Here is a 15047-nt window from a genome sequence, read left to right on the forward strand (position 1 = left end):
ATTACAGTAACAATACAGCTGATTGGCCCGTGCTGGAAGCGGTTAGCACCAGATAGGCGAGCGCCAAGACTTGCACCCGCACAACGCAATTGACCGAAACTTTTTGATCGCATCCACTTCAACGACGACCATCCCTCAGTAAGAGCCATCATCACCTTACCGAGCCCCGAAGTTCAGGTCTTGATTGGCATCCAGCCTCATCTGCAGTACGTTTTCTTTCCTTCCTTTTGTTTCCCGCCAGGCGCTAATCATTTGAAGCAGCAATCTCAATCCCGGTCTCTTAACCGCACACTCAAGTCAATATGTCTTACAACAAGCAGGAGAAGGACTTCGGCGAGGGCCCTGTACGTTGCCTACACTTCCCTTAATTTGATCAAGATTTGCTTTGCTCAACCGGAGCTTGCGACATGGTCATACAGCGCGATTTATACAAAGAGACACCTGCTAACGACCATTCTTCCGCCCTATAGAAGGTCCACAAGATCCGCATCACCCTCACTTCCCGCAAGGTCGCCTCCCTGGAGTCCGTCTGCGCTGCTCTCATTGAGCGTGCCCGCTCCAAGTCCCTCCAGGTCAAGGGCCCCGTCCGTCTGCCCACCAAGACCCTGAACATCTCCACCCGTAAGACCCCCAACGGTGAGGGTTCCAAGACCTGGGACAAGTACGAGATGCGCATCCACAAGCGTCTCATCGAGTATGTACCCCGACTCCCAAGCTACATGATGTGCCTTGTACTGATTTTGTTTCCAGCCTCCTCGCCCCCACCGAGACCGTCAAGCAGATCATCATCAACATCGAGGCTGGTGTTGAGGTTGAGGTCACCATTGCCGCTTAAATCAGTTCCCGCCGTTCTGCTCTGGAATGAGAGGATCGGAGGACTGGCGCTGCCGTTAACTCTTGATTGGGTTGGTGGTAGTGTAGTTGACGATGGGCTCGATGTTGCTGAAGATCTGGTTCTACAAGGATCAGATCGGCTTCGATACCCGTTAAAACCAGGCATAAAAATGGAAAAGCTTGGAAACATTTACTCCTGGTTGCCTTGTTTATATTTGAGTAGTTTGTAGTTGCTGTAGTATTGTAGGCTCATAACGTCATTATCCATTCCGATTGGTACAATGCAAGCCGCTGTTGACTCGCTCGCAAGGTTGATACAATGATACTTCCTCCAAAAAATACCCCTAGCTAGCTATTAACTTCAGAACTCAAAACTAACCCATTCCGTCTTAGGAGGCACAGCCGGAATAATCCCATCCTTAAACGCCCCATTCTGCACAAAGTACTCATACTGCGCCTGAACCTCAGGCGTATACTTCTCTGCCGAAGCCTGCGCATCCTGAAGCTCTGCCTGCCCAGGCGGCCCATGCGGAAAGAAGATGCGCACCCACGTTTTCGCGTCCTCTGGATGCAGATAGCACGGCTCTTTGTTGATGTACTTTACCGGCTGGCCCTTCCAGCAAGTCAATTGCTTGCGATTGGTGTTCGGTATTTGCGGGCCGTTGTATTCTGTTGGGCCGTCTAGAGGGGGGAGGGGGTTGAGGTCGTTTTCAACTTTCAGGGGTAGTAGGGCCCCAGGAGCGGGTGCTCTTGCGCTTGTGGGTGTTACTGCCGAGCTTATGGGGCCTGGTGGCGGCTGGCCGAACGTGTTGTTTTGCTGTTGTGCTGTGGCGCCGAATGGGTTGGCGGCTTGTTGGGCGGGTTGGCCGAAGGGGTTTGCTGGATGTGATGGCTGGCCGAAGGTGCTTGTCGTTAAGGGGGCTGATTGCTGGCTGAATGTAGAAGATGTTCCTTGTGCGAACGCGGAGGGCTGACTTGATGGCGCGGAGACCTGAGAGAAGGGTGACGCGGTACTGGAAGCTTGACCGAATGGCGAAGCTCCCATTGTTGAAGGCTGTCCGAAAGTGGTTTGACCTTGACCGAGACTAGGCTGGCCGAAGCTGGGTTGACCGGGCTGGCCAAATGTAGGTTTGGCAAACCCAGCCGAGCTGCCTAGAGCGCTTGGTTGACCAAAGCTAGAGCCAGAAGTCTGCCCTAGAGCAGACGGTTGACTGAAAGCAGAAGGCTGTGATGGTTGGGCAAAGGCTGGGTTACCAAAGGCGGATTGAGCGGGCGCCTGTTGACTGAACCCGGGGGCTCCAAATGCGGATGCTGAACTGAATGTTGAGGTCTGACCGGCACCTGGCCATGCCTTGCCGTTGCAAACATCAATTCTGTTTGGGTGTTCCTTTTCGCCGTCGACCACATATCGCACAGCTTCGTTGAGGTTCTTCAATACAACTTCCATCTGATTGACGGCGACGCTGTATAGGTTCTCGGCCTCTTGGATTGCCGGGCCAGGGTTTCCAGTGGCAGCGGCTTCATAGTGTCGCAATCGAAGCTCTTCGAAACTCTTCTCTCGATCAGGACCCCCGAAGAGCTGCTTAGGGGCATTTTTCCCAGGTCCATAGCAGGAAAAGATCCAGTCGGGCCGTCCTTTGCCAGCAATCAAGTCGGCTTTGATGTCTTCGACGGTTACACCGTAGCTGGGTGACGTTAGTTGGTAGCTCCAGATAGATGGGTAAATGGAACGTACTTGGCCGGCTCTTGCTTAGATTGTTGAGTTTGCCCGGAAGAGGCACGATCTGTCGAAGCATTAGTCTTGGACATGGTAAAGTAAATGCTTCTTCGAGCGTGTTGACTTAGAGGCTGGTAGACAACAAGTCCCAGGAGACAGAATCGACTACACTCGATGGAAGCAACGCCATAAGAAACATAAGGGAGCAAACGACTTACTGCCAAAGCCACTGCCGCCTCCCGATGATAGGGCACCAAAACGGTTGCCGCTAGTGAAGCCCTGTTGCTGTTGTTGTTGGCCAGGGTGCTCATACTTGCAGCGATCTGAAACCGTCAGTAAACTAGGATCTCAAGTACATATCGACATTTGGTTGTTCTTACTCCCATATCTGCACCGGTTCTGCAGGAAGAAATTGCAAACTACCATGTTGCCTTGCTTCGAGGGCGCGAGCTATGGTTGCTCAACGCGAGGGAGTGGTTCTGGAGATCTTCTTGCAGGTTTTGATCATCCAGAGGTTTGAATAAAAGTGCGAGTTCGTTTTAGAGGAAAGGACCTTTTTTTATCAATGGTGGCTTTCAGTATTTGCCGAAAGAGCTCATTCACTCTTTCTCAAGGTTTGATCAGTCCTTTGCTTTTGATGAATGAGGTTCGTTTACGTGACGATACGCCATTTCCGGGCGCAGATGCGTAGTGGATCGGAACGAGCTTAGTGAGTGGGCGTACCATTATGTATCGGTATTTTACACTACCATGTGAGGATCATATGCAAGCTCCCAGACAGCCATTTCTCTGCCATGTGAATAAATACATGGTTATTTATTGACCAAATTACATAGAACAGTATTTTAAATGGCTCAAGCCTGTCAGATGAAGAAGCAGCAGCTATGCAACCTTTGGGAGCTCCTCCGATGGCACATAAATGCTTATAAAAGTTAGAAAATAATGCAATTATCCCAGCCAACGCCCGCTCAAACCACAGGTATCATGAAAACTTCTTGCTGTTTTGCCTAATTTAGGATTACCCTCTGCTAGCAGATGTCCGCGTGGGCTCTATGCTCTGTTTGAGCGTATCCCAGTTCAAGCCATCGATCTTCTTTCCACTCAGTGATTCCAGCTCCGTAGACAGCCCTGTCGTCTTTCCCGTTGCGAGGCGGCGCATCATCACGGTGTCCTTCGCGCCATGTAGCGTCTTTGCCTTGCCACGGAGTAGAGCATCCTCAAACCATTCCTCCTCTTGATCATCAAACGGGAGGTCTATCAGTTCCATCGCCCGTCTGCTTCTCAGTTGGCCGGCGTCTGTTTTATGGACGAACTCGATGAGTTGCGCAAGATAGCTTTGGCGAAGAGCATCATGATGTTTACGTGTGAAATAGAACGCCCCTGTAATACTGGCCCGGCACAAGGTCTCCATGAAGGCACGTTGGGCTTTCTCGGACGTCAATGGCGGGTTGACTGTAAGGTAGTAGGCCATGACAAGGCTGTCATCATGTCTTGGGATGTGCGAGAGGGTGAGTGCGTATAGAATTTCGTCGGGGAAAGTTGGGATAATGGAGGGTTCGGTAAGGTATTCAATCGCTCGCTAAGACCCCGTTAGCAATTGACAGCGCGCAATGCCTCAATCTAGAATTGTACCTTGAATTCAAGCCGATCGAGGTTCCAGAGCCCCTCTATGAAGAGCCTATATTTTTCGGGCAAGTGGCATTTCCTTGCGAACTGTGTAGCCGCATCACTTGGAGCGCGGCAGTCCTTGAGGATGTAGTAAATCAAGCTCTGCCTGTGGTGGATGTCGAGCTCTGAGGATACAATATGGCGGATGAGGGTTCGGAGATCTGAGTTTGAGATAGGCGGGTATAGCTTCGTGACTAGAGGTTCTCAAGCGTTAATGCTTACTCAATCTGGAAATTAGGGGAGACTGAATATACCTGCTGGAACACCAAGAAGCTCTAGTAGCCTGTCGGCGAAGAGTTGGTTGTCTAGCGCACGGCGATTGGAGAGAATTTGCTCAATGACTTTGCCATCGTACGTAAAATTCTTGTTGAAAGAGAAGATAGACTCAAATTCCTCCCAAGGGGCCATTTTGAAAATTGAGCTTGCGATTTGCTGCTCTCGACTTTCGCAAGTTCTACTGTTCTTCGCGATGGTTAATGGTATCGATACGCTGGGCGGTATGTCATATGATAGTGATTCCACAGCGAAGTTGTTGTGGCAGAAAACAACACCTTTCCTATTCTGGCTGCTATGTAAACAACCCACTTTCCCAATCGCTTCCTCAACTTCAACCCACACCACCGCATCGGCTTTCAACGCCCCCGTGCGCCTTGATGCGATACCTTATCTCTATCATATAATACCACCACAATGGCCTCTATCACAAGAGGTAGACCTTCTCGGCGGTCCGCAGCCGCCCGGAGGAGCTATGTCGTCGAGGAAACTTCCGAATCAGAGGACCCCGGAAACGTTACCCCCACCCCATCGAACCCCGACGAGGACGATGAAGACGAAGAAGAGTTTACGCCAATGCCTCAAAAGAAGGTTCCTGTCAGAGCGTCGCGCAGACGACTGACATCCGAGACGCCCACTGCACAACCACCCCGAAGATCACGAAAGTCCAAGACGACCGAGCCGTCCGAGACGTCGTCCGTCGCTGACCCCAGCGAAGAAGGGGACTCAGTCGCGAGCGCGCAAGATGAGGGTGACTCGCCCTCCCCGAATACAGCGATAAAGCGAAAGAGTAGGGAGCCTGAAGAGCCCGAATCTCCTTCGCGCGCCGCGGCAATGAAAAGAAAAAGTATGGCCCGCAAGAGTCGTGTCTCCTCTACACCCAACCCGGAAAAGTCCTCACTGCCAACTCCAGAGCCCTCGCTTTCGCCCCAAACCCAACCGCGCCCCGAGCGAGAAAGTGTCCCCCCGCTCGCCGATATCACGGATTCCGCGGTGAATCAGTCCCCGGCGAAGCCTGCCGAAGAGCCGAAGTCGCAAATCTCCATAATAAACCCGAACTCGACGGTCCTAGAGAAGCCGATGGATATCATGATGAAATCGCGTACCCTCGGCCCTGCGGTGCCTGAGGAACCCCAAGGTCCCAAAAGCCGCCTCATGATTACCACGTTAGTTCTGAATAACTTCAAGAGTTACGCAGGAAAACAGGTAGTAGGACCGTTCCATGCTTCATTCTCCTCCGTCGTCGGACCCAACGGATCCGGAAAGTCGAACGTTATCGATGCGTTGTTATTCGTTTTCGGTTTCCGAGCCAGCAAGATGCGACAAGGCAAGATCTCCGCTTTGATTCATAACTCGGCCAATCACCCGAACCTACCTTACTGTGAGGTTGAGGTGTATTTTCAAGAAATCTTTGATCTCCCCGGTGGGGAGCATGAAGTAGTACCAGATTCCCAACTGATCATCTCTCGCAAGGCGTTTAAGAACAACTCCAGCAAATATTACATGAACGGGAAAGAGACGAACTTTACGACAGTGACGACCCTCCTTCGCGAACGTGGCATTGACCTCGACCACAAGCGTTTCCTGATTCTCCAAGGTGAAGTTGAGTCGATCGCTCAAATGAAACCTAAAGCCGCCAGCGAGCACGAAGACGGCCTTTTAGAGTATCTCGAAGATATAATCGGTACGTCGAAGTACAAGCAACCCATTGAAGAAGCGGCAGCCGAACTCGAAACCTTGAACGATGTATGCGTCGAAAAGAACAACCGCGTTCAGCACGTCGAAAAGGAGAAGACTGCTCTGGTGGACAAGAAGGACACAGCCCTTGCCTACCTCCGTGAGGAGAACGAACTCGCGCAGAAACAGTCGGCTTTATACCAAATCTACATCGATGAGTGTGCAGATAACCTCCGTGTCACAGAAGAGGCAATTCTCCAGATGCAAGAGCTCCTGAACCTTGAACTTGAAAAGCACGAGGACAACGAATCCGGGATCAAGGAAATCGAGAAGGTTTACAAGCGTGCTACCAAGGAATACGAACGCATGGAGAAGGAGACGCAGGAATTGGCAAAGGGAATGGCCAAGTACGACAAGGAGTCCGTGAAGTTTGAAGAGAAGAAGAAGTTCTTGGTTGGGAAGCAGAAGAAGCTGGAAAAGACCATGACAACTGCAAGACACGCCTTGTCCGAATGCCAAAGTTTGGTGGAGAAACACAGTGACGACATTGAGAAGAAGAGCAAGGAGACCGCGGAGTTTGAGAAAGAGGTTGAAGTGGAGGAGCAGGAGCTGACGACCATTCGTGAGGGACTAAAAGGGAAGACGCAAGGGCTATCTGATCAGATCAGCGCCAAGCAGAAGTCTCTGGAGCCATGGGACGAGAAAATCAACAAACAGCAGTCCGCTTTGGCTGTGGCTCAGAGTGAGCTTGACATTCTCCGCGAGAAGAGTAACGCTGGTGCGGTCCTGCTCGAAGAAGCTCAATCAAAGATCTCGTCGATCGAAGAGAACATCGCCCGAAAAGAAGAGGACCTAGAAGAATCAAAGGCCCAGCGCGCTAATCTCGATGAAGAGGTCACACAGCTGGAAAACGACCTCAAGAAATATAGCGCCAAGGAGCCTGATGTCCGATCCCACGTGTCTAACGCTCGACAGAAGGCTGAGGAGGCTCGCGCTACTGTCGCAAGCACGCAAAATCGCGGAAGTGTGTTGACTGGACTCATGCGTCTGAAGGAATCTGGCCGTATTGAAGGATTCCACGGCCGGCTCGGTAATCTTGGTACTATTGACGAGAAGTACGATGTGGCCATCTCAACGGCTTGCCCTGCACTCGAGAACATGGTCGTCGATACTGTCGAAGTCGGGCAGCAGTGTATCGACTATCTGCGGAAGAACAACCTGGGTCGTGCCAACTTCATTCTTCTTGACCGTCTTCCTAAGCGTGACTTGAATTCCATCCTGACTCCCGACAATGTGCCTCGCCTTTTCGATCTCGTGAAGCCAAAGGACCCGAAGTTTGCCCCTGCTTTCTACAGTGTAATGCAGAACACTTTGGTTGCCAAAGACCTTGAGCAAGCCAACAGAATTGCTTACGGTGCCAGGAGATGGAGAGTCGTTACCCTTGATGGTCAGCTTATCGATACTTCCGGTACAATGAGCGGTGGTGGCACCCGAGTTGCCCGTGGTGCGATGTCTTCTAAGCAAGTTGGCGATATCAGCAAGGAGCAGTTGGTTCAGATGGAGAGCGACCTTGAAGAGATGGAGCGGAAGTTCCAGCGCTTCCAGGAAAAGCAGCGTCAGGTTGAAGCAGCTCTGCGAGAGAAGACCGAGGAGATTCCTCGGGCGGAGACAAAGATCCAGAAAATCACACTCGAGATTGACAGTGCAAAACGCAGTCTTGTCGATGCTCAGCGACGAGTTGAAGAATTGGGTGCGGCGCACAAGCCCTCAAAGACAGATGCCAGCAGGGTCAAGGCTCTGGAAGAACAAATTGCTGGTATCGAAGAGCAGATTGAAGATCTCCGTTCCCAGAAAGGCGGGATTGAGGAAGAGATCCAGGCACTCCAAAACAAGATCATGGAAGTTGGTGGTGTTAGATTACGCAGCCAGAAGGCCAAGGTCGACGGACTCAAGGAACAGATTAGCCTTCTGTCAGACGAGATCTCCAACGCCGAGATTGCAAAGTCTAAGAACGAGAAGCTTATTAAGAAGCATGAAAAGTCTCGAACCGATGCCGAAAACGAGCTTGCCCAGGTTGCCCAAGATCTCGAGAAGCTAAATGAGGATGTCGCCAACCAAGCCGAAGACGCGTCTGGTTGGAAGCAGAAGGTGGATGAGGCACAAGACGTGAGTTTCCCCATTAAAGGTATCGGATTCGTAGCTAACGGCCATTAGGCCCTCGACACCAAGAAAGCTGAGCTCAAGACTGTCAAGACCGAGTTGGATGAGAAGGTTGCAGAGTTGAATGAAACTCGAGCAACTGAGATCGAGATGCGCAACAAGCTAGAGGAGAACCAGAAGGCGCTTTCGGAGAACGAGAAACGCAGCCGTTACTGGCAGGAGAAGCTGAGCAAGCTGACTCTGCAAAACGTTAGCGACTTGGGCGAAGAGCAGCAGCCTAACGAGTTTCAAACTTACACCAAGGACGAGCTGAACGAGATGAACAAGGATTCTTTGAAGGCAGCCATCGCCGCTCTCGAAGAGAAGACTCAGAACTCTTCAATCGACTTGTCTGTGATCGAGGAATACCGTCGCAGAGCTGCCGAGCACGAGTCGCGTTCGGCTGATCTCGCAACTGCTCTCGCTGGCCGGGACAGCGCGAAATCTCGTCTCGATGGTTTGCGATCCGCTCGTCTGAATGGCTTCATGGAAGGCTTCGGTATCATCTCTCTTCGCTTGAAGGAGATGTATCAAATGATTACCATGGGAGGAAATGCCGAACTGGAACTTGTGGACTCTCTTGACCCGTTCTCGGAGGGTATCCTGTTCTCGGTCATGCCCCCCAAGAAGAGTTGGAAGAACATTGGTAACTTGTCCGGTGGTGAGAAGACACTTTCCAGTCTGGCACTGGTGTTTGCTCTGCATCACTACAAGCCGACACCACTCTATGTCATGGACGAAATTGATGCCGCCTTGGATTTCCGAAATGTGAGTTTCTACCCGTTCGCTTTCTCATACTGCTCTAATCCGGATTCTAGGTCTCTATCGTTGCTTCCTACATCAAAGAGAGAACCAAGAACGCACAGTTTGTCGTCATCTCTCTCAGAAATAACATGGTAAGCATAACCTCGATTCAATGCCTGAATCTCACTAACGCTCATTCCTAGTTCGAACTCGCATCCCGACTTGTTGGTGTCTACAAGGTCAGCCACATGACCAAGAGCGTAACCATTGAGAACAAGGACTATATCACAGGTCCAGGCCGGTGATTGCCCACCTTGATATGTACATATCATTTCTTCTCTTATTATTTACTACATCATGACGGGGTTGGGCGGTACTTCTTCGGTTGGGTCATACCTAGTTATGTGTTTCCTTTTTAGATTTGTCGATCTATTGGTAGCAGGTACTTTATCTATCGGCAGAAAGCCGGAATGATGATTGCATTTGATGATTCACTTAGAATGATCCGGTTCTGTACTTTGTTTACCGTAGTCCTTACCTGGTACCTAGAACATATCGACCTTAGCGTGGTACTTGGTGTGGTCATGAAGCTTATCCAACCGAGCATGTCCAACTCAACCTTGAATGAAGATCCGCGGCAAAGTCAAGACTCCTAATAACCAGATACCGATAATGATAAGCCTATGTATCTACAAGTTAACCTTAAGCTACAGTAGTCAGTAACTTAAGTTACATCAACAGTGGAGCAACCAAGCAGTGCTATCTAAATCCTAACCTTATCTCAAAGCTATTCTAGCCCTGCATGCTGCAACTCATGGAGAAGGCGGAGACGCCGCGGAGAATTAGCGAAGCGTCGACGAAATAGCGATTGTCGATTCGTGGATCTTGTATGCGAGATAAGCTTTTTTTTTATGTTTATGTTTATGTTTATCTTTACTTGTGGAGTTTATCTATGTATGGGAATTGGAAGTATGGAGGTGATAAGGTTTGATCTGGTAGAGTGTTGTTGGATTTGACTCTGGTATCTCTTGTCTCTACTATACGGAGTACTTGGCCATGGAGGATACTTTTATATATAGGTGCGTAGTATCACGGAGCGCAGTGGTGAGTTCAGTGAGTGACACTAAGGATCTTGAGCTTTATGACCATAGTCGTTGCCGTTATGTATATATATGAATATAAAGTCATAAGCGCGGATTACGTATACTACTCAATACTCACTACTAACAGAGATAATGCCCAGTGTCCTGAAGAAGACCAAGAGATAAAAACCAGTCAAGTTGTTCAGTTCGCGGAGAAAAGTGCTAATAATACAAGTATACACACAAGATGTCGCGTGTTTCATGCGGTCGTGACGACATCGGAGTCAGAACCAGAATTAGAGAGCTAAAACGGACAAGGCGAAGAGGTGACTCAAGAAATAGAAGGAGAAAGTGGACTAGACAGCGGACCTCGAATGGTGCCAGAATTCTAGACGCCAGAATCGTATCGTTCGTCTCTAGTCTTGAGAAAGAGAAATAACTCAGAAGGAAATGTAAATGGAAATAATCCGAGCGCTTGTCCACCCATCCATGAATGTTGAAGAAAATCCAGAATCCATGCTGAAAGTAAAGGAAAGAAGATTGAGAACAAGGAGGAAATCCGGGAAAACAGGAAGAAAAGAAAAGAAACGCTTGCTGCAATAATACAGTACATCCGAACTCCGTTCCTGGTCTTGAAACTTGAAACTTGAAAGCCACCGTAGTCTATGTTGATATCATGCGTGAAAACGGAAGAAAACAAGAAAGGAAAGAAACGTGCAAATATCCTCCTGGTGTTCGAAAATACAGTGGTAGCGTAGGATAGAATAGGTGAGGATTTCTGTCGTGCTGATTGTAGTCGTGGTCGTGTGAGGTAAGTTTGTTGGGTTGTAGTAAGGTTGTAAGGGGCTCAGCCAGCCTTAGTGATCGTGGATTCGGTTTATGTCATGACAGACCGTCGCGGTGCAATGGGAATGGGCTTTGGACCCTGACCAGAGGAAATATCCAAGTTGGACAGACCGAAATCACCTTCGCCTTCTTTCTGTGCGGCTTGGACCTTCTCTTTGCCCTTCCTGACAGTCGATGACACAGAACGGCGGTGGCCCGTTGCGCCATCTTCACTCACGGTGCTGCAAATGAACTGGTCGTCAGAGACTGGAGGTGATCCAAACATTGCGCCAAGTTGCTGCAGCAGAGCAACAAAGCTTCCGTGGATCTCGGCGAAGAGATATTGATTACCCACGATTTCCGTCAAATTTCTGGCTCTGACCTGGCCACGGCGGCGCTGCCCATCAGGATCTACGGCGCGCCCGGTGAGAAAGGAGGACACCGGAGTATAAGGCTTGTCCCCATCTCGACTAGCGACATTCTTTTGCTCTTCCCGTCGCTTCTCGTCCTCCTGGAAATTCTCAGCGGCGTTGTAGATTGAGGTTGCAATGCGATCAAATGCACGCCAGATGATTGGACAAGCACGGAACGCCTTGCGCGCATCTTTTCCGGCTAATGCCACGAGTGCATAGCTGCGCCGTTTGCCGCGGGCCATTGGATCGGGGAGTCGGAATATGTAGGCGATGGTGTAACCCGCATTGGAGTCACCGAAGCACAAGGGGCCAGAGGAAAGTCCGCGCGGCAGAAGCTCGCAGCTGAGGGTTCTGATGGAGGAACGTCGTAAAAGGGCGTAATCTGCAGGGTTTGGCGGGCCCCGTAGAGAGAGATAGGTGAGGATGTGGGTGTGGCAGGAAACGTCTGATGCAGCAGACGATGAGTGAAGAGAGTCCGGAAGCGACCCATGGGTGTGAGAGTCGTGCGCATTGTCTTCGGGTTCGGAATGGCCTATGCCGCAGGAATTGACGACCTCTCTGGATCGCAAAACAGGGCTGCCATTCTTGCCCTTTCCGTCACTGCGGGCAGTGCCCGGAGCTCCAGGAGGTAGTTGCTTGCTCACATCATCCGGCAAGGTTAAACTACAGCTTGCGCAAGTGTCACTGTCCGCGCCGCCGAGGATGTTCAATTTCTGAGTTTCAGCCGAGGTCGCCTGACCATTCAAAAAGCACGGGTAGTCTTCGATCTTATGCGGACTGCCGGCGTCGTCATTTGATCGCGTAGACGGCTTCGAACCCGGCGATGCTTTACCGTTGGCATTTCTGCTGCGGAAGCTGTGAGACGAGGCAGTGTCATGGGAAGTCGCGGGTGTCTCCTGCGGCGTGGGTGGCTTCGGGGGATGGCATTGCGAGCACGAGAATGGGAGGACCTGCGAGCAGATGATCGACGTAGGACCATGTACCTCGCAGAAGTGCGTCAAGGAAAGCTGTGCGATAGAAGAGCATGGTTAGCCGATCCAGCCGTAACACATGTCCGGAGTCTTGGAAAGTACGACTCGGGGAGTACAGGAGAGCACGCCTCGTCGCACATGGACATTCTGGGGTTGTATCCCTGCGCTGTGGACACGCATTGAAGCGAGATTACCCGGTTCAACTGCGATAGTAGGATTCCACAGATAGGGACAAAGATGAAGAATGCGACGAGGACGCAAGCGATCACATAGCGACCCGAAACCCGGGAAACCAAGAAAAGACAGGAACACTCACAATGAAATCCATATCAACTACAGATTAACGTCTAACACAGTCCAGCAACAGAATTATTCCATAGTCGCAATGCATGCTTTCTATCTCGGCTTTCTGTCTCGGAGAACGGTCGGTTATTCCCGGTGGCTCGAAGCTTCTGACCTAAGGTTCAGAGGGTGACAGTGACGCAGCGTTGACCGAGGACCAAGGAAGCAAAAGGTGGCTGAAGAGATTAGGCGACAGTATGAGCGGATTGGAGAGAGATTCGTCGGTCGAAGCTGCAAAGGCCAGCCTCCTGCAGCAGAGACGGGGAAGCGGAAGAAGATACAGGCGGAGGGCAGAGGAGGGTGGGTATATGGAGTAAAGCAGTAAGGAAGTAAGACCTGGGGGGGAATATAAGTGGCTAGGAAGAGAGGAGATTTGACGAGTTCACGAGTACAAGAAGGTACTCTCGGAGATGGGCTAGTCACCTCTGGGGGACAAAGAGGAGCAAGAGAAGTGGTATAGAATGGAGGAGCAGTTCTTTATGAATGAAAGAGGCATCTGGTCTTGAGAGTGAGAAAGTGAGAAGGGGGGCCCGCCAGTGGAGTCTGGAGTCTCCGTACCAGACTTACCGTTTTACGCTAATGCTGATTGGTCCGCTGCTGCGGCTGCTCCGGTCTGGACTTGCAACACTTACCGTATCGTAACGTGCCATACTCGAAGAACTACGGAGGCAATACTTTGTGCAGTTCGTGTCTTGACTCTGGACTCTTCATGCTCTGTGATAAGAAAAGGGGCTGGTCGATAAAGAAAACATTCAGAACCCAAGTATTGCTACCTTACCTCGTGGAAGGTGAGCTATCGTATCGGGGAATGGCAGAGATCCCCCTTTCCGCACTGGAGCCCGACAGAAAACGGCCTTCAGCCTAATGCACCGCAATTAATTGGTCCCAAGGGAAGGGACTGCGCCAGTTGGACAGCCAATATGCGGCCGCACTTGCAGGATGAGGATGAGGATGGAGGAACTGGGGAATGGAATACAGGATGTTAACCATACTCCCGAAGCACTGGAACGGCGGTACGCTAGCCCAAGTTTTACGCAATGGAAGCGTTGTAGAACAGGAAAGGAAGAAGTCAATCACACCTACTGCTCCACCGGCTCAGCTTGCTCCGTACTGGTACCTATCACTGAGTACCGAGTATCATCTTCACTGAATGATACTTGTATCGAGAAAAAGAAAAAGTAACAGCTGATCATTCTGACAATCAGACCGAATAATAATGTGCAGTTCAAGAATGACGCCTCCTTGGGGTTCCGACTGCATGGATAGGTGGGACGGATTCGGAGATGGACTAAGGAAGCACTCATCACATGTCGGCTCCGTCGGGACTCTCCCCATTGACTACGGACTATCTCCTATGTACGCAGTCGACGAAACTGAACACGCCCATTCCTCAGCTTTCTCAGTTTCTCACCATTCTCACCATCCATAGCTCGATCCTGCACGGGATGGGCTGACCAATTTCCAAGGCAACGCCGCCCTCTGTTGATAAGGCCATCCCGTGCGGACGACCGATGAGGACCCCCAGGCTCCGATTAGCCAGTGCTGGAAGCGGCTGAAGGGATGTGATTCCTCTGCATACGCTATCTGCATGCATGCATGTATATTAGTCAATAATAAGCAACCACTGGAGGCAGGGATCCTTGCTCCTTGGGCCGGGTGCGGGATGCGACCGCCACATTCCTGTTTCCTGTTTCCTGGCCTTTTATGGCTTTGGGCTGCAGTGGCCATCATCTTATCGTGCCATACTCTGGTTCGAAGGAATGTGATAGTTCACTTGAGCCCAAATCACCATTGTCCAGCGATCACCGGCATTTCCTCCGAAACCCGTCCGGTGGAGAGCCAACTACTGACAGACAAAGTATAGCCTGCCTGTTCCTAGCCTTGGCGCCATCATATGAACAGCGTTCTTGCATCACCATGCAGCCCTGTATCAGTGCCTTTCTGCCCACCCACCGCTTTCGCTTTTGGGTGCGCCACGCTTTCTTCGTAACCACGCATTCTTCGTCGTTTTTCATGCTTTTAAATATTTTGAAGCTATTCACAACCACAACATGCCTAAATCACCTGAATACAATGCAACCTTATTGGCTGAGGCTGTTGCTTTTGCCCAGGCACAAAAAAACGCGAAAAGAAACATGAATATCACGAAAATTGCGCGTGATTTCAAGGTGTCTCCAACAACGCTACGAAGCCGCCTGTTAAAAGCAAAATCGCCAGCCACACCAGCTACTACAAAGCGGAATGCATTGCAACCATATCAGGAGAAGGCTTTGATATCCTGGATTATACAAATGAGGAATTG

The 15047-nt window shown here is 50.6% G+C and overlaps 7 protein-coding genes across 7 annotated transcripts; 3 read left to right on the plus strand and 4 right to left on the minus strand.

Moving 5' to 3' along the window:
* Nucleotides 1-302: 302 nt before the first annotated feature.
* Nucleotides 303-835, plus strand: S10a (40S ribosomal protein uS10; the record flags this gene model as incomplete). The annotated part of the gene is made up of 3 exons (XM_073771680.1): nt 303-344; nt 471-694; nt 751-835. 3 exons carry the CDS (start codon nt 303-305, stop codon nt 833-835), a joined length of 351 nt encoding a protein of 116 aa, XP_073623642.1.
* A 360-nt stretch (nt 836-1195) lies between these two features.
* Nucleotides 1196-2643, minus strand: BDV14DRAFT_204542 (FG-nucleoporin nup42; the record flags this gene model as incomplete). Its single annotated transcript, XM_073774541.1, has 2 exons — nt 1196-2519; nt 2570-2643. 2 exons carry the CDS (start codon nt 2641-2643, stop codon nt 1196-1198), a joined length of 1398 nt encoding a protein of 465 aa, XP_073623643.1.
* A 581-nt stretch (nt 2644-3224) lies between these two features.
* BDV14DRAFT_182227 (ELYS family protein) lies at nt 3225-4707 on the minus strand. The gene is made up of 3 exons (XM_073770192.1): nt 4474-4707; nt 4184-4413; nt 3225-4130 (listed from the first exon to the last, which is right to left on the minus strand). Exons 1-3 carry the CDS (start codon nt 4625-4627, stop codon nt 3570-3572), a joined length of 945 nt encoding a protein of 314 aa, XP_073623644.1. The 5' UTR covers nt 4628-4707; the 3' UTR covers nt 3225-3569.
* A 114-nt stretch (nt 4708-4821) lies between these two features.
* Nucleotides 4822-9614, plus strand: smc4 (condensin subunit SMC4). The gene is made up of 5 exons (XM_073770193.1): nt 4822-5339; nt 5406-8335; nt 8384-9136; nt 9187-9264; nt 9316-9614. The coding sequence occupies exons 1-5, from the start codon at nt 4910-4912 to the stop codon at nt 9415-9417; spliced, it is 4293 nt and encodes a 1430-aa protein (XP_073623645.1). The 5' UTR covers nt 4822-4909; the 3' UTR covers nt 9418-9614.
* A 928-nt stretch (nt 9615-10542) lies between these two features.
* Nucleotides 10543-10939, minus strand: BDV14DRAFT_139841 (uncharacterized protein). Its single transcript, XM_073766317.1, has one exon. The coding sequence runs from the start codon at nt 10805-10807 to the stop codon at nt 10583-10585; it is 225 nt and encodes a 74-aa protein (XP_073623646.1). The 5' UTR covers nt 10808-10939; the 3' UTR covers nt 10543-10582.
* BDV14DRAFT_139846 (folliculin domain-containing protein) lies at nt 10940-12945 on the minus strand. Its single transcript, XM_073766318.1, has 2 exons — nt 12720-12945; nt 10940-12439 (listed from the first exon to the last, which is right to left on the minus strand). The coding sequence occupies exons 1-2, from the start codon at nt 12729-12731 to the stop codon at nt 11072-11074; spliced, it is 1380 nt and encodes a 459-aa protein (XP_073623647.1). The 5' UTR covers nt 12732-12945; the 3' UTR covers nt 10940-11071.
* A 1460-nt stretch (nt 12946-14405) lies between these two features.
* Nucleotides 14406-14746, plus strand: BDV14DRAFT_182236 (uncharacterized protein; the record flags this gene model as incomplete). Its single annotated transcript, XM_073770194.1, has 1 exon — nt 14406-14746. One exon carries the CDS (start codon nt 14409-14411, stop codon nt 14607-14609), a length of 201 nt encoding a protein of 66 aa, XP_073623648.1. The 3' UTR covers nt 14610-14746.
* Nucleotides 14747-15047: the final 301 nt, after the last annotated feature.

The sequence above is a fragment of the Aspergillus stella-maris genome (assembly GCF_047715825.1).
Source record: "Aspergillus stella-maris strain CBS 113639 unplaced genomic scaffold BDV14scaffold_76, whole genome shotgun sequence".
Lineage (NCBI taxonomy): Eukaryota > Fungi > Ascomycota > Eurotiomycetes > Eurotiales > Aspergillaceae > Aspergillus > Aspergillus stella-maris.